The sequence below is a fragment of the Mustela nigripes genome, chromosome 2, assembly GCF_022355385.1.
Source record: "Mustela nigripes isolate SB6536 chromosome 2, MUSNIG.SB6536, whole genome shotgun sequence".
Classification (NCBI taxonomy): Eukaryota; Metazoa; Chordata; class Mammalia; order Carnivora; family Mustelidae; genus Mustela; species Mustela nigripes.
Genome location: NC_081558.1, coordinates 138,646,605 through 138,670,882, shown reverse-complemented (window position 1 = coordinate 138,670,882; position 24,278 = coordinate 138,646,605). Strand labels below are relative to the sequence as shown.

The 24,278-nt window shown below is 40.2% G+C and overlaps 1 protein-coding gene across 4 annotated transcripts; it reads right to left on the bottom strand.

Annotated features, from left to right (window-relative positions):
• Positions 1-6,158: 6,158 nt before the first annotated feature.
• Positions 6,159-24,030, bottom strand: C2H3orf33 (chromosome 2 C3orf33 homolog). 4 transcript variants are annotated; one of them, XM_059391700.1, is made up of 6 exons: positions 23,893-23,977; positions 22,158-22,230; positions 21,297-21,356; positions 16,221-16,368; positions 15,347-15,507; positions 10,098-10,914 (listed from the first exon to the last, which is right to left on the bottom strand). In XM_059391700.1, the coding sequence occupies exons 3-6, from the start codon at positions 21,339-21,341 to the stop codon at positions 10,516-10,518; spliced, it is 753 nt and encodes a 250-aa protein (XP_059247683.1). In that variant the 5' UTR covers positions 21,342-21,356; positions 22,158-22,230; positions 23,893-23,977; the 3' UTR covers positions 10,098-10,515. The 4 variants fall into 4 exon arrangements, with proteins under 4 accessions (XP_059247684.1, XP_059247683.1, XP_059247680.1 ...); XM_059391701.1 differs by lacking the exons at positions 10,098-10,914; positions 22,158-22,230 and adding an exon at positions 6,159-6,185 and having other exon boundaries at positions 23,893-24,030; XM_059391697.1 differs by lacking the exon at positions 22,158-22,230 and having other exon boundaries at positions 23,893-24,030.
• Between the last annotated feature and the right edge of the window lie 248 nt (positions 24,031-24,278).

Here is a 24,278-nt window from a genome sequence, read left to right as displayed (position 1 = left end):
ATGCCTAGCACAAAATGAGCTCTGAAAAATGTCAGGTTTTTAGGGGTGCCTGAGTTGTCTCAGTTGGTGGAGCATGCAACTCGTGATCTTGGGGTTGTGAGTTGGAGCACCACTATAGGGGTAGAGATTACTTAGTAAAAAAGTCACTATTATTATAGGTACTATTAAATGGGTAACCTATGTAAAGATTTTAAATGCTAGCAAAGTCTACATGTTGAAATGTATTTGGTGTACAGAGGGAAAAAAGTTAAAGCTAAACTCTTTGCCAATAGACAAAAACATTTTTAAGTGTTCCATTTCTTTTAAAGATTTATTCATTTCATATAGAGAGAGCACAAGAAAGAGCGGGTGGAGGGGTGGCGTGCAGAGGGAAAGATAGAATCCTAAAGCCAACTCCTGGTGGATCAGGAGCCCAATATAAGGCTCAAACCCAGGACCCTGAGACCATGAGCTGAGCAAAAATCAAGAGTCTGCCACTTGACTAAGACATCCAGTCACCCCAAAGCGCTCCATATTTAAGTGGACTATTCATATTTTTTCTAGAACAAGCCTATATAATTGTTTCCCCTTTCTATATGGACATATCAAAAATATTACAAGCAGAGGCACCTGGCCGGCTCAATCAGCAGAACATGTGGGTCTTGATATCAGGCTTGTGGGTTCGAGCCCCATACTGGGTGTAGAGATTACGTAAAAATCGTAAAAAGAATACATGCGTTACAAGCAAATGCACTTTTCACCTTACAAATAAGGAGATACAGGCTAAACTGTCAAACTCAAACAAGAGCTTGGACTAGATACTGGAATTCTGAACTCCAGGTTCCCTACTATAATATCTTGGCAAAATAATCTAGCTTCTCAAGGCTAGGTAAAGACAAAATAGAATTGTGCCTGTCTAGGTGAGGTCTTTCAATTCAATTAAGATTTCCTTATAACCCAGTTTATACTTCTTAAAAGATGTTCAGTTCCCATCACAAAATGAATACTTTTTTTTAAGTGAATACTTTTTTTTTTTTAAGTGCATTTTTTTTTAGTAATCTCTACACCCAAAGTGGGACTCACAATCACAACTCCAAGATCAAGAGTCGAATGCTGTTCCTAAAGAGCTAGCCAGGCGCCCCAGAATGAGTACTTTTTTAAAGGCAGAAAGCATGCTTAATTAAAGTGAACTTACTCTATTTTCTCTTTTCCTGCAATTTGTTTCATTGTTTTCTCCTGGTGGTTGGGGGTGGGGTGGGGCAGGGAATAAAGTATTCTAGAGGCAACAATAGTGTCAGAGGACAGAGCTCCCTCTCCTTCCTCCTCAGAGCTTCACAACTCAGCTTTGTGAGTTTTGTTTCCAGAAAGACCTCCCACAGAGCCAGTATCTACAACTTGCAAGATGGTCAAAGCCTGCTGGGCAGGACCAACATAACTGAAGTACTTTCTTGTGCCCAGGAAATTTTGGCTTACATATTTTCATTATGGCATATATTGTACTGTTAAAACATTCCTGCAGAATCCCATAATATAATTAAGAGAAAAATGTATCTTCATAATTTATCCAATTGTGGATCAGTCATACACAGCAATCATTATCATAGACATTGAACATAAGTGTACACAAATGAGCACATTGTACTGTGAAAGGAAAAATGAAAAAACCGGTAAGCCAGAATACAATTTCTAAAGCCTTGAAAGCTGAGAAGGCAATTTACAACATAAGGAAAATTCTCTTATTTCTGTACTATTTGGAATCCTAATATGGTACACCCTTTCTGATTACTAACACCTGTTTTTTTTAACCAGAAGACAAATGTTGAGGTTTGTCCACACAAACATAGTAAAAGGAAAAACTGCATTTTAAAAACCATATGTTGGGGCACCTGGGTGGCTCAGTGGGTTAAAGCCTCTGCCTTCGGCTCAGGTCATGATCTCAGTATCCTGGGATCCAGCCCCGCATCAGGTTCTCTGCTCTGTGGGGAGCCTGCTTCCTCCTCTCTCTGCGTGCCTCTCTGCCTACTTGTGATCTCTGTCTGCAAATAAATAAATAAAATCCTTAAATTTAAAAAAAAAAAAACATATGTTAGCTTTTGTTTCATTTCTTTAAATATTTATATTAAATATGTAACTAGAGTGCTTGGTTTGCCCAAAATAAGTATCATTTTCAAATCTGGCAAATTTTAAAAATGTTCTTTCAGAACACCAAAGGCAAATTAATATTCACAGTGTAGGATCATAAGATGTATAGAGGAAAATCAGACTGGAAAAGTAGGTTCTGGTCAAAATAAGTAGGCAAGGGGCGCCTGGGTGGCTCAGTGGGTTAAAGCCTCTGCCTTTGGCTCAGGTCATGATCTCAGGGGCATTGAATAGAGCCCCCGCATTGGGCTCTCTGCTCAGCAGGGAGCCTGCTTCCTCCTTTCTCTCTGCCTGCCTCTCTGCCTACTTGTGATCTCTCTCTATCAAATAAATAAATAAAATCTTTGGGAAAAAAAAAAAAAAAAGTAGGCAACAGGAATGGTTCACTTCATTCTTTTTCCTTTCTTTCTTTCTTTTTTTTTTAAGTAATCTCTACCCCCAACCTGGGGCTTGAACCCTGAGATCGAGTCGCACGTGCTCTACCAACTGAGTCAGCCAGGCACCCCAGTCTACTTCATTCTTTGTTTTATTCCTTTATTTAACAAATATTCATAGAGTTCCCAATGAGCAAAAAACTGGGCAAATGCTGTGGAGAAAGCAGAAATGCTCCAAAATTTATAAAGTATGGCTTGAGCTATTCTAATAACTCTAGCACTAATTTTTCAATTTCATTGCTAAAGTATCTACAATCTTTGTTTTGATACCCAAAACAAAAGAGAAAATAGAAGTAATTATCCCAATACCTCAATTTAAAAAAAATATATTTTACTTATGTATTTGACAGAGATCACAAGAAGACAGAGAGGCAGGCAGAGAGAGAGGAGGAAGCAGGATCCTGGCACAGCAGAGAGCCCGATGCGGGGCTTGATCCCATGGGATCATGACCGAAGCCAAAGGCAGAGGCTTTAACCCACTGAGCCACCCAAGCACCACCACCCCCCATACCTCAATTTTTTAAAAACCCTACCTCTGTCTGAATTACTTGTTGTCATCATTTTAGTTACAGAAATCTTTTCATCAGGCCTCTTCAAAAGAGTGCTTTTAGAAAATGAGATCTGCAGTGATGTTCAGTAACCTATATACTTTTGCACTGCAAACCAGTACACATATTCAAATATATTTATAACAGCAAAATAATTAACAAACAACACTTATCTTTGCTATGTGCAATGTGCTGGATAGATTTTATTCTTTTCTGTTTTTCTTAGCCCAACATGGGGCTTGAACCCAGAACCCCAAAATCAAGAGTTGTATGCTCTACCACTGAGCCAGCGCCAGGTGCCCCTATTCTGTTTTTTCTTTCTTTTTAAATTGCTAGTGGCAACTCATTAGATTGACTTCACACCTCACTAATTGCTCGTGGCCAATAGTTGAAAAACACTGCTCCCAGTCTGTCCTTTAGAAATGAAGAAGCAAAGTAGTAGTGCTCAGAATAGAAACATGATCAACAGTGCACACCTTCTGTCCAGCAAATTGATAGATCTCAAAGCCCTCCAGAATTAAGTCTCTGGGACAAAAAGGGCCTGTGATTGCTCAACCCTTTGACCATGAAGCCACATGCCCTGTGAAGGATAAGGAAAAATCTTCTGGAGAACAGAGCTGGAGCATCCAGACAGACTGACCAAGAAATTCACACTGCAGGACTGGGAGTCATCCTTGTCCTGCTGAGTAAGACATATGCTATGAACTGACTGAACTCCTGACATCCTATTTTCCCTCCACATTATGTACTGGGTGCAGGGACGTTTGGCCTTATGCTTCCAGATCATGGAGATTTACTCTGGACCAGACCAAAAGGAATTCCTATCACTCAAAAATTCCAAGCTAGGGCATGCACTTTATTCCTAGCTGAATATCACCTTCGTTCCTGAAGAATACTGAACCGTGGAATCGTATCTCACCCCGATGCCACTTCATCATAGTTTGCAAATCTAGCTAATTAATGGCATCTTCTGCTGTTTTCTACCATTGATACCATTTTCTTCTATTTTAATATTTGATATTTTGATGTAATTTGAATGGAAGTTAAAAGAATGAGCTCAATGGCTATCTTGAAACAGAAGTAGAGTTGGTTCATTTTAAAGCTTTTATTACTATTTCACTTTTAAAGTTCTGTTCTTAATAATTTTAATAATTTTTCAATTTTTAAAAAATTAGGTCTAGACCCAATATAGGGCTTGAGCTCATGACCCCAAGATCAAGAGTCATATGCTCTAGGGGTGCCTGGTTGGCTCAGTGGGTTAAGCATCTGCCTTTGGCTCTGGTCATGATCTCAGGATCCTGGGATCGAGCCCTGTATTGGGCTCTCTGCTCAGCGGGGAACCTGCTTTCCTCCTCTCTGCCTGCCTCTCTGCCTACTTGTGATCTCTGTCAAAAAAATAAAATATTTTTTTAAAAAACTATTTAAAAAAAAGAGTCACATGCTCTATTGACTGAGTCAGCAAGGCGCCCCCTGTTCTTAATATTTTAATTTTTAATCTTGCATTTTTAATTTTCTTCAGTCTTTTTATAAATTTGCATTACTTGGGGAACATGGGTTGCTCAGTTGGTTAAGCATCTGCCTTCAGCTCAGGTCATGATCCCAGGGTCCTGGGATAGAGCCCCACATCAGGCTCCCTGTTCAGCAGAGAAATCTGCTTCTCCCTTTCCCTCTGGCCCTCCTCCTGCTTGTGCTCTCGCTCTCTCAAATAAATAAATAAAATCTTTTTCAAAAATTTGCATTACTTTCTTCCTGTGACTTGCCTTCATTGAAACAGCTGCATGGTAATGGCATTAGGGAAGCTCCAAACCACTGATGGGATTCAGGACACACTATCCCAAAAATGGCACCTTGGCAGAGTGAACATTTTATGCTGAAGGAGTCTGGAAAAACAGCCAGAGTAAGAAGATATTTTGATCTCCCTCCCTTGTCCTTCTTCCCTTAAACTGATGATAAAATCCTCCTAAGAGAAGTGCCTTCCCTACAGCTGGAGGTCTGTTTCTTCAGGTCTTTATTTCCATATGTAAGTTCTCATGTTGCATAAAACTTGTATTAAATCAATTTATATCCTTTTCTCCTGTTACTTTGTCTTTATCGGTTTAATTTTCAGACCCAGCCAGGAACCCCAAGAAAGTAGAGGAAAATTTTTCCTCCCCACACCACAAAGACGAGTCTGGAAACCATATTCACCCCAGCTATCCCAGCAGTAGCTGGGCTCCTCAGTATATCTGCCATCCCTACTAATGGTGGCTTAAGTAATAACGATTCTGCTGGTGCCCTAGAATTCTGAAGTGCTGGTATTTCTTGGCTTCCTGAATCATGTTGTTTCTTTGAAAAGTCACTGTTCAAATCAATGCCCTGTACAACCATTGGATTTAGGGCAAACTGTCAACAAAATGCCCCTTGACAACACATGGAGACTCAAATCTCAAAGATGCAAATGTTGGGGAGTGAAATATGTCTCCCCAAAATTCGGCTCTTCAGCTTAAGGATTATTATCTTGAGCTGGGTTTTTTCGTTGTTTTGTTTTCAAGACTTTATTTATTTATTTATTTATTTGTCAAAGAGAGAGAACACAGCAGGGGGAGCAGCAGAGAGAGAAGCAGGCTTCCCGCTGAGCAAGGAGCCCTCAATACCAGGACCCTTGCTTGTATCAAGACCTGAGCCAAAGGCAGATGCTTAACTGACAGAGCCACCCAAGCACCCCTTAAGCTGGTTATTTGTAAGAAACGGCAGAGATCGGAGAAGTTTTAAAAACCAGGTAAAAGTTACTCTTTTGTAAGAACAATTTACATTTATAAGGGAAATCTCCATTTGTAAAGATGTCTCTCTCTCTCTCTCTCTCTCTCAAAAACCACCTTACCCTTGTTTACTGTGCCTTTCAGGGTAACTTCTCATAACTGGCCTCCCCATCCCCCAACATCTTCTAGCCTTTACCTGGAGATGTTACTTAAGGGGATGGCCAATTCGGGAGCTACTCAGTTTTCCTTGGTATCTCCCAGGTATATAGGAGGTATACATGTTAATAAACTTCTCTTTTGTTTTTCTTCTGTTAGTCTGTCTTGTTACATGTGTATCAGCCAAGAACCTAGAAGAGTAGAGGGAAAATTATTTTTCTTTCCCCCTGCAAACTTTACCTTGATGAGTAACCAAATGATGCTGGAGAAATCCAGAAGATAAAATTCTTAGCACATTATCTGCTTGCCTCAGATGTAGTTAATTCTCCTAAGCAGGTTTTGCAAATGTACCAGGCCAGAATGAGGTACTGACTGGGATCTTTACTATTCTCAGTTACCTAAGAGAGCAGGAATAAATAAGAGATGATGAGGTAATGTTGGGGTTTGGAGCAAACGGTCAAGAAAGAATTCTTGAGATGTCTTCAATGCAAAAAGGTGGTTTTATTAAAGCATGGGGATAGGACCGTGGGCAGAAAAAGCAGCACTGAGGCAGTGAGGGGTGGTGATTATATATTTTCAAGTTTGGAGCGGGGATAGGGACATTTTAAATCTATAGGGAATTTTGAAAGGTTTCCAGGACCATGAAGGGGCTAGCCATTGTTAGGAAAAGGGCATTTATTACTGTCCAGTAAAACCTTAGTCATGAGATCCTTCAGATGTGTATCAGTGGACTATATGCTTAGGAGATGATTGCCAACATATATCTTGGCGGGGTAGAGATAAAGTTTCCAAAGGAATTTTTTTTTTTTAAGATTTTTATTTATTTATTTATTTGACAGAGAGAGATCACAAGCAGGCAGAGAGGCAGGGAGAGAGGAAGGGAAGCAGGCTCCCTGCTGCGCAGAGAGCCCGATGCAGGGCTCCATCCCAGGACCCCGAGATCATGACCTAAGCCGAAGGAAGAGGCTTAACCCACTGAGCCACCCAGGCGACCCCAAAGGAATTTTTATATGTTAAATAAGACTTACAACATCCTGGAAGTCAGGATAATGTTAAACCAAGATTGCCTTTTGCCCTTAGCAAGGTATTAACGTCAAGGCAGCTGATTTCCTAGAAGAATGTCACTCTGCCTGTTTCAAGGACTTGTTAATGGGCTGTAAGTAGTAAGAAAAAATTTTTTTTTCATTTGCTTTTGAAAATTATCAAGAAAGAGCAGAACTATTGAGATCAGTGGCCCTGATTTCTCTTTGAGTCAACTTTTTTTACAACGGCATTTCTGGCAGCAGATTCCCCAGGCTTTCCCAGTGGTGAGAAAGACCAAGCTGATTTAGGTTTCAGGACCCAAAGGAATAAGAGGTCTTGGAATAAGGAAGAGTTCACCAGTTAGAATTTGTGGAGTAGCAACCATCCTTTCCTTCTGTTCACACAGGGGAGGAAGATTTAACATTAGCACTTCACTCCCTTTTCCATAAGACTGAGAATGCCATATATCCTGTTTCCACTAAGTTAGGAAATAGTGATTATCTCTTTTCTGATGTTTGCTAAGCTACAGAGCCTTCTAGCACTTCATTTACCTGAGACAAGGAGAAAGAAGCATGATCAAAAGAGGGAAGCAAGAAAGACTGCCTGGAGAATCACCTCCATTCCCACCACTTAGTCTGAGGATACATGAGTTTCCAGGGTGCCTAGGTGGCTCAGGCAATTGAGTGGCTGAGGCCCAGGTCATCATCTCAGGGTCCTGGAATTGAGCCCCATGTTAGCATCAGGCCCCCCACTCAGCAGAGAGTCAGCCTCTCCCTCTACCCCTCCCCCAACTCATGCACACCCATGAGTTCTCCCTCTCAAATGAATAAAATCATTAAAAAAAAAATGCACGAGTTTCCTGTAACTTGAATCGACACCATGGAAAGTGGCAGGACTGAAGTCAACTCGTAATACTCCCCACAACACATACCCATGAGTGGAGTGATTAAGCCCCGTCGCATTCCACAATTAAACTTATGTGTCCTTCCCATCCCAGGTGGTGGGGATCCAAGAGTAAAAGGCTGTGGACTAAACAGCCTTGGGAGTTAAGCAGGTAGGGAGAGAAAGAGGTAAGAATCTCTCACGCCAGGGGACTATGATAGGGAGCCCCTACAGAGCCCTCAAAAAATAACCATGACCAAATGTGCTGGAGAAGAACCAGCATTTGGACACCTGTCTCATGAATGGAACTAACAAATGTCAAAACAAAAAAGGGAAATGTAAGCAAAATGTAAGGAGACTTCAGTTGTATGTTTTCTAAGTGTTGTGGGAATATGCTTTTAGCTGCCAAATAATGACAGTGCTGAGTCACGTATGCATGGGAATAGTTTTCATTCTTCTCCCAAGTTTTGTCCACCATTAATTATAATAAAGCTAATGTTGCTTTCAACATTTCATAATAAGAAGTATGACTAGAAAATAACAAATAAATAAAACCCAAAAAAGGAAATGTGAGACTAAAAGAATATAGATTGAAAGGGGCCATAAGAAATCCAATAATTTAGAAAAAACAGTAAGAACTAAATTTATTTGATAGAAATATATTTTTTAAAAAATAAACAGATCTAGATACCCAGGATACTGAAAGGAAAGAAGGCCAAGGGAAAAAGGCAGCCATAGACCCCGTTGTTTTGAAGATAGGAAATCAAGACGTAAATCCTTTATTTGAGAAAGGCAAAAAAACCCTGAGCTTTGGTCAGAAATTCTGCCTAAATTTAGGACTTTTCCATTTTTTTCAGATGACCCCATTATAACTGTCTCATATAAAAAAGATCTTGCCTCTATAACTGTATAGCTCACCTTGTCCTTGGACGATCAAACAAGCTATCTACAAGAAAGACCAGAGACAAAAGGCAGAAAAGCAGACCTTGCCGACCCCGAAGAAAGCTGCTGGCCAATGTAATTCCTCCTAGCCTTCAAGTACGTGTTAATACTGCTACTACCTAAGTGGAGGACAAGGACATTCAGAAAATGGTGACTGCACACAACAGGAGTCCCACTGGTCTCTTTTTCTTCTTGTCTATTTTGTCCCTAAAATCATGGTTTCCCTACTGACTATAATCAAGGCAAAGGTTAGAACAAGTCATTTCATATAGTCCACAAAAAGACCTGTACCAGCTTCACTTTCACATAGCTTATCTGGAAAGACAATGCTGCAGGGACTGCGTTGGCAGACGTCATCAGAACTGATGACCGTGATAACTGTGATGAGATCTGACATCATTGGGAGGTAAACCAGAAAAGCAGCAGGCCCATGAGCTTGCCACACACCTAGTTTTAAATGTACTCTGTTAAATTCTCTGTTGAGAGAAATAGAACATCCCCTTAAAACAAAAAAAGCTATTGAGGCACGAGACCCAGGGAATAAAAGCTAGGATATAACATCCTGTCCTACCCCAAAGGCAATGAAATAAAATCACAAGAACAAAAATCTGTGGCAGATTTGAGGCCTTACTAAAAGTAAATGTTGTTTAATTAGGAAATGTTGGGAAATTTACTTTATGTTTTCACCAGCAGTCCAGGAGTGGCAATAAGCTTCTCGTGCTGTATGACTGATTCTAACAGATGTCAACTCTTCGGACTATGTGGTACCTCTGACATTGTCAGCATCACAGATCATTAAGAGAACCTTCTATAGACATGGCGGATGTTTGTGGATTATCACTGGTGTTATAAAAATAGCCTGTAATGTTAGGATGATTTTAGCAGCAAGTATATGTATATATCAGATCCTCAGACCAATTCAAACTGGCTTTAAAAACAAAGAAATTTACCATGTTACATGAAGAACTGGGATTCAAGATACTTCAAAGATCGGCTGCTTTAGGGGCTCAACAATGTCCTAAGCATTCCTATTCTTTCTATCTTGGGGGCTGCTATCCTCAGCACATTGCTTTTCGTCCTTATAATTATCCTCACGATTCTGTCCAGAAGGTTATTCCCCTTCATCTAACAAGAAGTAGAAATTAGCCATTCCTTATTACTAAAAATGGGTTAGGTGACCTTCTCGTGTAGCTTTGCCCCACATTCACAGGTAGTTAAAAAGCAGTTAAGGAAAAAAAGTAGCCGCAGGCATGATGTATAAAGAGTTAGTTTATTACAAATAATCAAAATTTGATTGATCAAAATCAATCAAAACTGGAAAAGTCAACAAATATTCTCTTTCAACAAAAATTAAATATGGATACTGAAAATAACTAAAATAACAGTGTCCAACAGTTAAACTCTCTCTTCAAATATTAGCACTACAGGTATACATCCTTTATCCTGGTGACTTTATAGAGTATTTCATTTTTCTTAAAAGCATATTACATTAATTACAACTTGCTTAAATTATTCTATTACATTTAGAACAACCATCTCTTAAATATTTAAACACCATCAGAGTGCAACTTAGATCATTCAGAGAAATTTCCATTTCAACTCAATGAAAACATCTACATATTTACATATTTTACTGTTTTCTGAGTGGGTCACCTCCAGACCCCTTGGAATAGTTCACCCTTTTCTACGAAAGTGTATGCGATTCATAAGTTCTCTGAACTTCAATATAAAAGAGTAGTTATTTATGTTGTCTTTCCATGTTTCATAAGTCCTTCTAAATTTCTCATAATAACTTTCTTTTTTCAAATTGAAATCTGCTCCAATTTTTTTTAAATAACTGTCTTTTTTCCATATTTCTCTCCAGGAGCCTTTGAATTTTTCCAAATAACTTTCTTCAGATTCTTCCTTCCATATTCCTTCTCTTTTTTTTACGGCTGTTAATTCAGCTTTAAGTAAGTTTCTGTGAATTGTCCAATAGATTTTAGAATCATAGTCTAGCCCTTTAACAAGAACAGTTTTGCCAAGGCCTCTTCTCAAAATTTCTTCATTCAGACTCACACTAAAATACCTACCCTTGAATAAAAAATAACACAGACCAATTACTAAAGAAAATTGCTATATACCTATAACATCTTCACTTTGACATTTACTTATTTATTTAAATTAAATAATCATCCAGGGGCTCCTGGGTGGCTCTGTCAGTTAAGTGTCTGCCTTTGGCTCAGGTGGTGATCCCAGAGTTCTGGGATGGAGCCCCACATCGGGCTCCCCGCTCGGTGAGGAGTCTGCTTCTCCCTCTACCTCTCCCCCCACCCCTTGTGCTATCTCTCTCACGCTCTCTCTCTCTCTCACACACATACATAAAATCTTTTTAAAAAATAAATAAATAAACCAATTAATTAATTAACTAATTTAATCATCATTCAGAGGGGCACCTGGATGGCTCAGTGGGTTAAGCACCCAGCTCTTGATTTTGGCTCAGGTCATGATCTCAGGGTCTTAATATCTAGCCCTGCATCGGGCTTTGTGCTCAGTGCAGTCTGTGAGATTCTCTCTCTCCCACACCCTCTGCCTCTCCCTTCCCTTCACATGTTCTCTCTCTCTTTCTCTAAAATGAACAGATAAATATAATATTAAAACAAAAACAAAAACAAAACAGTCATTTAGCAACTTAGCCTCCAAAGCCAAAAAACATAAAGCAAAGGGCTCTCTAAGAACTTAAAACAGCTAATACTAAATCCAAGAATTTCCATTATTAGGAGAGATCCTTGTTCAAAGTCAATTGCCTCTTTTATTTATTTATTTTTAAAAATTTATTTATTTATTTGAGAGAGAGAGAGAGTGCAGGAGCACACGAGCAAGGGGAGGGACAAAGGGAGAAGCAGACTTCCCACGGAGCAGGGAGCAGGGAGCCAGGGAGCCAGGAGCCTAAACCCGGACTGGATCCCAGGCCCCTGAGATCATAACCTGAGCAGAAGACAGCCGCTTAACTGACTGAGTCACCTGGGCACATCTTAATTGCCTCTTCTGTAACATACAGTTCCCCACAAACTCACTGGTCTTCTAACCCAAAGAGATGTAAAAGTAATAAAGTATAAAAAGCTGGTTTTGGTTTGTTTGCTGTTTGGGGGAAATAAGCACACAAAATAAGCAAAACAACAGAAGGCCATAACAAAAGAAACTAAAGGCACACAAATGCAAATTGAACTGAATCATCACTGAACTGTTAGATTAGGTTTCAGAATTCCAGTGTGTAAATACATTTTTTGGCATGTAAATACATTTTTTATTTTCTTAAATATTTTATTTATTTATTTATTTGACAGACAGAGATCACAATTAGACAGAGAGCAGGCAGAGAGAGGAAGGGAAGCAGGCTCTTTTCTGAGCAGAGAGCCGGATGTGGGGCTCGATCCCAGAACCCTGGGATCATGACCTGAGCTGAAGGCAGAGGTTTTAACCCACTGAGCCACCCAGATGCCCCAAATACATTTTTAAAAGATTTCCCACAAAATAATTTTTACATGAAAAATAGGCCTGGACCTTGCATCTTCATCCTTTAGGAAATTTCCTTCAAGGAAAACCTCACTTCTAAATGAAATTGGATAAGGGGCTCCTGGGTGGCTCAGTGGGTTAAGCCTCTGCCTTCGGCTCAGGTCATGGTCCCAGGGTTCTGGGATCAAGCCCCTCATCGGGCTCTCTGCTCAGCGGGGACCTGCTTCCTTGCCTCTCTGCCTGCTTGTGATCTCTGTCTGTCAAATAAATAAATAAAATCGTTTTTTAATAAATAAATAAATAAATGAAACTGGATAAATGGGATTTTTTTCCTATTAATTTACAGCATAAAGGAGACCCTGCTGGGGAGGCTCAGTCAGTAGACCTAAGACTCTTGATCTTGGAGTTGTGGGTTTGAGCCCTATGCTGGATGTAGAGATTACTTAATTTTTTTTTAATCTTAAAAAAAAAAAAAAAAAAAAGGAGATCCTGCTTAGTTATTTATATAGCCCTTGTGGGATTTTAACCTAATGAGATTAATTTTAACATTAATAATTTAATAGCTTTCTTAGTCAAGTACTTCACAATTAAATTCTAAAAATGCAAAAACTCCAGGTTTCAAGTAAGAGACATTTTTAGGACTTTCGTAAGGAACAAAGGCTCTTCCACTTGGTTACCGTGAGTCCTATCTGTAAATGGGAGTAAAAACAATGACTCCATAGGGTGGTTTTGAGGATAAATAAAATATACTTCTCAATTTAAAAGCAAAGATAATGTTTTCTTAGTTAAAAAAAAATTATATTTTTTATTTTTTATAATTTATTTACTTATTTATTTTTAAAGATTTTATTTATGGGGCACCTGGGTCAGTTAAGCATCTGCCTTAGGCTCAGGTCATGATCTCAGGGTCCTGTGATCAAGCCTCCTGTCAGGCTCCCAGCTCAGCCGGGAGTCTGAGTCTCTCTCTGCCCCTCCCCCTTCCATATGTATGTGCTCGCTCTCTCAAATAAGCAGAATCTTTCAAAAAAATTTTGCAAAAGATTTTATTTATTTATTTATTTATTTTTAAAGATTTTATTTATTTATTTGACAGACAGAGATCACAAGTAGGCAGAGAGGCAGGCAGAGAGAGAGAGGGAAGCAGGCTCCCTGCCAAGCAGAGAGCCCGATGCGGGACTCGATCCCAGGACCCTGTGATCATGACCTGAGTCGAAGGCAGCGGCCCAACCCACTGAGCCACCCAGGTGCCCGATTTTATTTATTTTTTTGAGAGAGAGCTTGTATCACAAGGGCCAGCGGGGGGAGAGACGGAGGGAAGCAAGAATATCAAGTAGACTCCCCACTGAGTGCATAACCCAATGCCTGCCTTGATCTCATGACCCTGAGCTCATGACCTGAGCAGAAATCAGGAGTCAGACACTTAAGCTACTAAGCCACCCAAGCTCCCAACACTTTTTTTTTATTTTTAAGTATCTGTATACCCAGCATGGTGATCTAATTCATGATCCCAAGATCAAGAGTCACATGCTCAGGGTGCCTGGGTGGCTCAGTGGGTTAAAGCCTCTGCCTTCGGCTCAGGTCATGATCTCAGGGGCATGGGACTGAGCCCCGCATTGGGCTCTCTGCTCAGTGTGGTGTCTGCTCCCCCCCCCCTCTCTCTGCTTGCCTCTCTGCCTACTTGTGATCTCTGTCAAAAAAATAAATAAAATCTTTTTAAAAAGTATTGAATCTTTAAAAAAAAAAAAAAAGAGTCACATGCTCCACCAACTGAGCCCACCAGGTGCCTGGAGAAGATAATATTTTTGTAAGGCCTCTGGCATCTTTATATATTTTGTATTACCAGTTTACTTTTTATTTATATATTTTTTTAATATTTTATTTATTTATTTATTTTACAGAGATCACAAGTAGGCAGAGAGAGAGAGGGGGAAGCAGGCTCCCTGCTGAGCAGAAAGCCCGATGTGGGGCTCGATCCCAGGACCCTGAGATTATGACCGGAGCCAAAGACAGGCTTAATCCACTGAGCCACCCAGGCACCCCTACTTTTTTTTTTTTTAAGATTTTATTTGTAAGTAATATCTATATCCAACGTGGGGCCTGAACTCACAACTCTGAGATTAAGAGTTGTATGCTCCATTGACTGAGCCAGCCACGAACCCCTACCAGCTTACTTTTAACTCTAAGACACTTCAACCAATCAGTGTTGGATAATTCTTATTTTGAAAGAACTGCATATGACCTGGACATACAGAAATTAATGGGTTTCATCAGGCTTTCTATCAACAGTTCAAAAAGCTCTAAGAATTCAAAATGGTTACAATTTTAATCCCTTTAATGTGAGGTTATTTTTTTCTTCAGATTATTTTTGTTTGTTATATAATAAGGGACTTTATTTATTTATTTTTAAGATTTTATTTATTAATTTGACAGAGACAGAGAGAGCAAGAGAGGAAACACAAGCAGGGGGAGTGGGAGAAGGAGAAGCAGACTTCCCGCTGAGCAGGGAGCCTGGTCAGTCATAATGGTAGGAAAACTCGGAGGTAAAGTCTTTAGTTGACTGATTACTGATCATAAACAGTACTTAAATATTCTCGACTTTACAGTTCAGAGACTGAACACTATTTACTTCAGAAAACACCTCTGCTCTTAGTAGTTTCCAGCTGACAGGGCTCACTCAACAAGCAGTTTCTAATAACAAGGGCAATACACTATACTCATGTATAAGTAAATGTGTAAAGATAATCCTCAATTGAGCAATGTCCAAAGTCATTAATAATTTTAGGTTTCTTTCATGTTCTTAATTTTCCATTTTTCTATAATAAACATATAAATAATATTTAATAACAAAACATATATAGTAAACACCTGGTTCACTATACATGATTGCTATGAGTAGCAGTTAAGAAAGACAAAAATTCAGTCCCATTGTAGATTCAAGATTCTAATTAATGATGGTTCTGAACAAATAAAAAGAATAACATACTGTTCGTGATTTCTTCACACTACTTACCTTATTCACTAGAAGATAACAAAAGAGCACTGAATTCTCCTTTCCAAGAAGTTGAAACCATAGCAACTGGGAAGGTTTTAACTCTTTTTGTAACCACACCTTCCCAGTTTCAGTGAGTTCTACTCCTGCCAATTTAACCAGCAGGACACCACAGGGCTCTTCTAAAAAGGTTAGATAGAAAATTGTCTAGCTTTAAAACCATGTTGCAAAAGCAAATTTCAAAGCCACATGCCCCCGCAAAACAACTAAATATATTATGTTTCTTTACAAACACCCAGACTCTCTAAATGTAGATCTATTTATATCTTTTTCGTTTATTTTTTTAATCTTTTTTTTATCTTTTTCTTTAAAGCAACAGAAGCATGTAACATACGAAATAATGTAAAAAACCCATTTCAGTAAGCTCCAGAACAGGATGGAGAAGCCAATATTAACAAATGCATATATGGCAATTTACAGTGCTATCTCAGCATGACCTCTGGAAGCAGGTTCTACTTAATAGCATCCCCAAAACTGTGCAGTGTACAACCTGGACAAACCCAGGTGGTGCTTTGCTGCCTGAGTCCTGAAAAGGCATCACTATTCCAGAGAGAAGAGATTTAAATTATGACAATGTAATTACAACAACATAACAGATGCTCAATTATTTGTGGAAAGAATGCATAAACGCCTGAATGAAATCCTGAATGGTTGAATAAAAAAAAGGAGGGGGGAATCTGAAGCCAAAATAAATAGTTCCTTGTATTTAAAGCCAAGAGTTTGTACTTTCCTTCACAAAGTTACTAAAACTTAAAATGACATTTTTTGCTATTTTACAAATGACTTTTAATTAACAAATACTAAAATAGTTGTATTATTCTTGCACTCTACTTACTTTTCCAGGAAGATATGATAGGTAAAGTAATAGGAATATGCTCAATTTCTAAGCCATTCTCAGTTATTCGGCGTAATCGTCCACGTAGTTTAACATTCTTCCGTATAAATTCTACTGGAATATCTGAAGAACTTGTAAATTTTGATGTCTGTTGATTTATAAAAAAAAAAAAATTTTATTATTATTTTCATTTTAAATTATGTCAAATTATCTTCTAAATATTTAACAAGGATATAACCACTGAAAATTTTTAATTTTGTCCTTAATTTTATTTATTTTTTTTTTTTAAAGATTTTATTTATTTATTTGACAGAGAGAAATCACAAGTAGTCAGAGAGGCAGGCAGAGAGAGAGAGAGGGAAGCAGGCTCCCCGCTGAGCAGAGAGCCCGATGAGGGACTCGATCCCAGGACCCCGATATCATGACCTGAGCCGAAGTCAGCGGCTTAACCCACTGAGCCACCCAGGCGCCCCTGTCCTTAATTTTATATTAATATTTTACTTATGATTTAATCGAAGTGTTGGGGGAGCATCTGGCTGGCTCTGTTGGTGGAGCATGCAACTTTTGACCTTGGGGTTGTGGGTTCAAGGCCCCCACTGGGTACAGAGATTATTTAAAAATAAAATCTTTTGGGGAAAAAAAAACTATGAACACTAAAAATGAGAGTTAGTATTTTAAAAGATCCTGACAACTAGGATGATGGGATAAAATGTAAAAATCTTCCCCTGTACTCCCCAAAACTAATGTAGGATAGAAGAGAATAAACTAACTGTAGGATATATGAAAAAGATAAAGAACTTTTAGTTCATTGTGAACTCAAAATGAAATGAAAGTGTGACCAAAAAAAAGTACAAACTCCCTCTCCTCTCCACTCCTCACTGCTCCCCACCAAATTCAAACACCAAGCAACATTGTAAGGAACAGGATCCCAAACAAGAAATAAGGAAGTGATTGTTCTAGATCAGGCCCTCATGGGATATACTGTGCTCTCCTGTGTACCACATCTCATAAAAGACTTCAACAACAAACTAGAACAAAACTAGAAGACGAGAAAGATGATAAAGGGCCTGGAAACCATATCACATGAGAAAACCAAGAATATCTCACACAGGGGAGGAAGACTTAGAAGTAGAGAGGGTCATCAGAGATATATCCAATTACTAAATATCTATCCCTTTTTAATTTTAGGCATTTTCATTGAGGATATACATAAAAAGATCTAAGAGTGCCTTGGTGCTTGAGTTTAAGAAATTATTTTTTTTTAAGATTTTATTTATTTCTTTGACAGATAGAGATTGCAAGTAGGCAGAGAGGCAGGCAGAGAGAGAGGAGGAAGCAGGCTCCCTGCTGAGCAGAGCCCGGATGCAGGGCTGGATCCCAGAACCCTGGGATCATGATCCGAGCTGAAGGCAGAGGCTTTAACCCACTGAGCCACCCAGACCCCCCCTGGAGTTTTAGAAATTATTAAGGAGCTAGGGGAAGAAACTGAAATAGAACCCATGATCCTGCTCTCAAGGAATTCACCATCTATGTAAGGAACCTTTAAAGGCAGATCCCATTGCTTTCACCTTTTCTGCATCCAATAATCTCTCAACAGCAGATAGTTCAGTGCTATGTTTCTATGACATAACAGGTACTAACAATATACATAAAAACAGAATACAACTGCAGAGCAATATATAAGTAGGTTTAAGATAAGCAATGTATAAGTGGGTCCCGGGGTGGCTCAGTCAGTTGGGCATCTGCCTTCAGCTCAGGTCATGATCCCAGGGGCCTGGGATCCAGCCCCACATCAGGCTCTCTGCTTGGAGAGGAGCCTGCTTCTCCCTTCCCTCTGCTTGCCACCACCCCTTCTTGTGCTCTCTTTCTCTGTCAAATAAATAAATAAAGTCTTAAAGAAAAAAAAAAAGAATAAAGTATAAGTGCTAAAGGGTTCGGCTGCCTGGAGGGTTCAGTTGGTTAAGCATCTGATTTCAGCTTCAGTCATGATCTCAGGGTCATGAGATCAAGCCTTGAGTCAGGCTCCACGCTGGGCATGGAGCCTGCTAAAGATTCTCTTTCTCCCACCCCTTTTACCCTTCCCCCCATTCACTCTCTTTCAAATAAGTAAATAAAGTCCTAAATGCTAAAGGGTCAAAAATGAGTAAGAAGATCTGAGGGAGATATCTGTAAAGCAAGTGAATTCTAAACTTGTGAAAAACATCCTGCTCTCTAGAAGAGGCAGAAAGATGATGCCGCTAACGAGAACACTGTCCCTAAGCCTCAGATGGAGAAGGAAGTGTCCTAAAGGCAAAGAGACAAAAGCTGGAAGCACTATGAAGAGAAAATAGTAAGTGTTTCAAATTCAGGAAGATGAAATTTGGAATCCAGTTCTGCCACATACTAGCTGGATGAAAATTACTTAACCTCTTCAAGTATCCACCTCCTCCATCCATAAAAATTAGGTGTAAGAACACCTCTTTCAGGGCACCTGTACAGCTTCGTTGGCTCTTGATTTTGGCTCAGGTCATGATCTCAGGGTCATGGCATCAAGCTCCATGTCAGGCTCTGTGCTCAGTGGGGAGTCTGCTTGAGATTCTCTCTCTCCCCTGCCCCCCCACCTCTCCTCTCTCTCTAAATAAATAAACAAACAAATAATTTTTTAAAAATACCTGTTTCATATGATTATTTTAAGTATTAAATGAAATTATGTATCTCAAGTGTTTAGCACAGTACTGAACTGAATCATCATTTTTTATTTTTTAAATATGAAATTTGGACTTGTCTACCAGTAGCTGAAAGAATATGAGAGGTTGGTAAACTCAGGAGGAGGAAAAACAGGAGGAAATACAAAAAGAAAGCTGAAGGGGAGCTATTAGGTTCCCTTTGTGGCAGGCCTTTGGTTTAACACATTATCTATTCCCAAGCCTCTTTCTTTTGTCATCATGTACTGTAAGGGATGGAAAACCTAAACGGCCGCTTTCCCAACCTCCTTTCCGAAACCTAGAGGTGACCATATGATAAAAGGATGTAAGCAAAAGTCTACTGAAGGCGGGGCGCCTGAGTGGCTCAGTGGGTTAAGCCGCTGCCTTCAGCTCAGGTCATGATCTCAGGGTCCTGGGATCGAGTCCCGCATCGGGCTCTCTGCTCAGCAGGGAGCCTGCTTCCCTCTCTCTCTCTGCCTGCCTCTCCATCTACTTGTGATTTCTCTCTGTCAAATAAATAAATAAAATCTTAAAAAAAAAAAAAGTCTACTGAAGGCTTTTGGTAAAACTTTCGTTTTCTTGATAAAAAGGAATATATGTGGCTGGCACCTTCCTTTTCCCTCTTCTCCTGCTTTGAACGTGCATATGCTATGTGGAGTTACAGCAGCCATTCTGCGCCATGAGGAAAGGCACAGAGAATCATACAGACCTAAACTCTCTGTCATTGACCCAGAGACCAATGCCAGCAGCATCCTACCTCCAGAAGTCTTTCGACATGAGGGAAAAAAAGCCTTTTAACTTGGTTAAACTACTGCTACATGGGGTTTCTCATACTTGTAGCCTAAGTTCTCCAACTGTTACATAATAAAATTTTTTTTTTAATATGTTCCTAATGTTCCAAAATGTTCTTTTTCTACCTCCTTAGCTTGCTCATCTCACCACTATTCATTCTTTTCAAAACTCATAAAACTTAAGAAAAAAAGACACCAGAACTATGGTTTAAGATGAATAACTTCATAACATACTAATATAAATTACTATTAATAAATAAGTAATTTGCATAAATCAATAACATACCTAATATTGTATAACTTAGAACAATCTATAATTGATTTATGTCATTTTTAAGGGCTACCAAGAGAAGTAATCCCTCAGCATTATTTTTACCAAATTCTTTTTTTAAGATTTTATTTGTTTATTTAAGAGAGAGAGCTAGTCAGAAAGAACATAAGTGGGTTGAGGGGCAGAGGGAGAAGCAGACTCCTCACTGAGCAGGGAGCCACTACAAGGCTCAATTCCAGGATCCTGGGATCATGACCTGAACTGAAGACAGACGCTTAACCGGCTGAGCCACCCAAGCGCCCTTTATTTTTACCTAAATTTTTAATCAGATCATTTAGTATTTTGACAATTTTGAAACCTTCAAAATACATATGTCATGGAACACAGACTGTAAGATAAAGAAAAAAGTGAAATGAAAAGAGCTAAAGCTTCAAAAGTTCCACTCTAAAAATATAAGCTAAATGTGAATGACTTACAAAATCATGGAGGTGTTAAAAGAAAAAAAACCTATTAGATTATTAGATATAAGGTTAAAAATGAGTTCAAGACACTTAATAAAAAATGGGGGGATAAAAGTCTGACTTTGGAGTCAGAGGGAAAAGGCAGGAGTTGGAAAAGATGTACTATAGTACAGTAAAGCTATGTAGTCAATGATAATATAAAACAATACAGAGATAATAAATGTAAGATATTAATACACACAGAAGCAATAAACTCATTCCAGACTGTAACATGATACTACAATTACACTCAGTGACAAGAATCAGTTACATTAAAAAAACTTAACAAAGCCTGAATTGTCAAAAGGATTCATAATATCTATTATTAAAACATTACTGAGAGGCCGAAAAATATGCTAACTGAAAATATAAATTATTTTTGTACATCCCACTTCTCGCTCTGTTCATTAAACAGATCTTACAGATTGCTACAAATTGGAGAAAGTATAAATTATTCAGTGCTAAAGGACATAATTTGACTATAATCTAAAACCACTATACAAAACAGTTTTGAGACATGCCACAATATCTGAAATGCAAATTTAGTGATTACAGCATTCTAGCCAACTAAATCCTTTACAGATTCCTTTTTAAGCGTGAAGAAAAGTGATTATGGAAATAGAGACCGGACAATCACTTTCCATAAAATCCTGCGGATGTGTTGCTTTTAAACCAAGATCTTAAAATAGGTTTGTTGTTCTAAATCATATTTAAGACTTCTAATATGGATAACAAAATGATACACTGCTTGAGAGAAAAATGGTCTGCAAGTGAGAAAAAAATTAACTGTCTCTTGCTTATCATAGTGCCTTCTTCATTTTTTAACTTACCATCCGAACACTTCTTAGAAGTAACAATGTTCCAGCTACAGCCATTACGGTGCTGATGTTCTTCAGAAAGAGATTAAATGATTAATTCTCATTAGTTGTTATTCATAATAGTAAAAGAACTCATTGGAAGGGGACAAAAAAGACTGGCCTCTCTATTAATTGTCCAAATAAGGCACATCCTTCAACTAACGGCCCATTTCTCCCAACAAACTTTAACTGCCCACCTACGCATTAATCTTCCTGCTTTTTCCCCAAACAGTCTGGCAGGCACAGTAATTATATATATAATATTGTGTTGTTCTCTATTGACTGTTCCTTTTAACCATGAATTCCTTAAATGCATGAATTAGTCTAATACTTCTTGAACAATGTCCACAGTAACTTGCATAACCCCGAGTCTACAGTGGGAATGTAAATGTTTGGTAGAAAACTTTACTATCCAAAGCTTAAAATATAATGCTTTAGATGTATATATGGGAGAACAGTTGGGAAGAACTTATCAATGTTTTTAAAGTGCTTCATTAGAAATAGACTGGGAAACCTAGGTAGCTCTGTTAAGCATCTGCCTGCAGCTCAGGTCCCGATCTGGGATGAAGCCCCACAGGAATCTCTGCTCAGCAGGGACCCCTCTTCTCCCTGTCTCTCTGCCTGCCACTCCTCCTGCTTGTGCTTGCTCTCCGTCAAGCAGATTAGTAAATAAAACCCTTTAAAAAACCCCCAACAACAACAACACTGAAATAGACCTAAAAAAGTTTAATTAAAAAATAAGAACCTGAGACCCCCGCAACAAGCATGATAATCTAACATGTTTTCCTTCAAGAAATACAACTAGGTATGTAAGAAATGAAGCTGAAAATATACCCAAAGAAATGAAGATGCTAAGATTGCTCCAAGTGTTGAAGTAAAGGCACTTAGATCCAACTCTGATCTTGCTCTAAACATCAGGCAAACATAAAACAAAGCAGTGAAAACGTTGTAACTACCATCACATAATACCTTTTATTTGTTCTGTGGATTTCCCATTTGTAGGGGAAAAAAGGAAATACACACAAAGATACACCCTGTGATTGGGATATTTGGAATAATGTATCCATGTGCCAATTTTTTTAAAGATTTTTTTAAGAGATTTTATTTATTTATTTGATAGAGATCACAAGTAGGCAGAGAGGCAGGCAGAGAGACAGGGGGAAGCAGGATCCCGGCTGAGCAGGGAACCCAATGCGGGGCTCAATCCCAGAGATCGAGACCTGAGCCAAAGGCGGATGTTTCATTGAGCCACCCAGGCATCCCTCCATATGCCAGTTTAAACACTGTTCCCTCGCTCAATCTACTTAAGTCATTTTTTTTTTTTTTAAATTTGAAACAACCCATGCACCAAATTCTGCTTCACTGGAAGTAGCCAGGCCTTGTCAATTAACACGTGTGTATCTATCATTCATTAATGCCACCCATACTTATCTAGCACTTACTAAGTGGGAGACAATATTCTAGGGGAAGAGCTACTGTCCTTGGGAAGGAAACAGCCATGGTCCAGGCCTTGTGGGGCATGACTGCAGAGCCTTTGCAAAACTGATGGTCCTACTCAACTTCTCAGAAGAATTTAACATAGTTACTCATTCTCTCTGAAAATATTCTCTTCCCTTGACTTCTAGGACACCTGGTTTTCCTGATTTTCCTCCTCCTCCTTCACTGTTTCTTTCCAATCTTTGCTGACCTCCTCCTTTTCCCAAATTCTAAATGTTAAGAGAATCCTTCAGGTCCCGGGTCTCAATTCTAGGATTTCAGCAACTCTTCTGACTTGTTCCAAGATGCCATCCAAGCTTTAAACACTAACGTGAGGTTTATGTGGTTCATTCCTTAAGCTCTATGTCCAGTTACGATCTCCCTTCAATGCCAGATTCCTATACCTGGTTGCCTAGATAACATGTAGAACCAGGTTTACAATTCTCATAACCATCTTCAGGTTCACACACGTCCACCTTCAAGTTCACATGTCCAAAGAGTCCTCCAGATTTCTCCAACAAATCACTGACTCCCAAGCCCTCCACAGAAGCAACTTTGACCACGGTCCACCCCTTGATTCCTCTTTCTTTACATCCCACCCCAAGTCAATCACACCATCCCCGGAGGGCTAGCCACAATCTTGTGCCGCCTAGTCACCTAAGATGTCCCACTCTTGGTTGAACTCCAGTGCCCTCTCAATTCATTCGAAACATAAGGCCTCCAGGACCACGTGCCCACCCCCTACCCTTGGTCTCCTGTGCCTCGCTGTCCCCAAATGCTCTCGGGGGGCCGCTGACGCCCCAAGCTGTGTTGCGTCTCAGTCTCTGAGGTGTCCCTGGGGGCCCACCACGGACCTAGCAGTAATTCGGCAGAGCTGGCCTCCTTGGCCCGCCGCGCCCATCCACGCAGCCAGCCCAACCGGATCGCACTCCCCCCACCGCCGCCCGTCCCTCGCGACCCTGGCGACGCGACCCTCGGCCCCGCCCGAGCACCGGCGGTTCCACTGCGCGCGGCCTCCCGCAGCCCGCCTCCCTCAGGCTCGCTCCACGCGGCCCCGCGCCCACCGCCGGCCCGGCCGGCTGGTTTCCGGTACCCGGACGAGACGCAGGTGGTCGTCGGCCCACTGCGAGACCCGAGCCACCACGTTGGGCGCCGCTGCGTCTCGGTCCGTCGGCGGCGAGGCCGTGGCCTCAGGCCGCCGCGCCATGTTCCCGGCCTCCCGCGAGCCAGCGGCGAGCTCCTCGGGCGGACGGCAGGGGGCGCTGCGCTCCTCGGGCGGACGGCAGGGGGCGCCGCGCTCCTCGTGCGGAGCGCGCGGATCCAGGCTCCCCGGGCTGTAGGGGCGCAGCGCGCCTACCGACAACCGGGCCCTCGTTTCCACAAGCCCCCCAGGAGTGGACTGACGGCGGCTATGGGTTCCCTCGTCGCCTGTGAGCGGGCCCCCCACTGAGTCGGAGACAGGCGACAGTGACCTACCCC

Coding starts and splice junctions, on each gene's coding strand:
- C2H3orf33 (XM_059391697.1), bottom strand. CDS start 24,006: ATGGCGCGGCGGCCTGAGGCCACGGCCTCGCCGCCGACGGACCGAGAC. Junction 21,357..23,892: donor ACCACCTGCGTCTCGTCCGG/GTACCGGAAACC, acceptor CTCTTTCTGAAG/AACATCAGCACCGTAATGGC. Junction 15,508..16,220: donor TATCATATCTTCCTGGAAAA/GTAAGTAGAGTG, acceptor TAACCTTTTTAG/AAGAGCCCTGTGGTGTCCTG.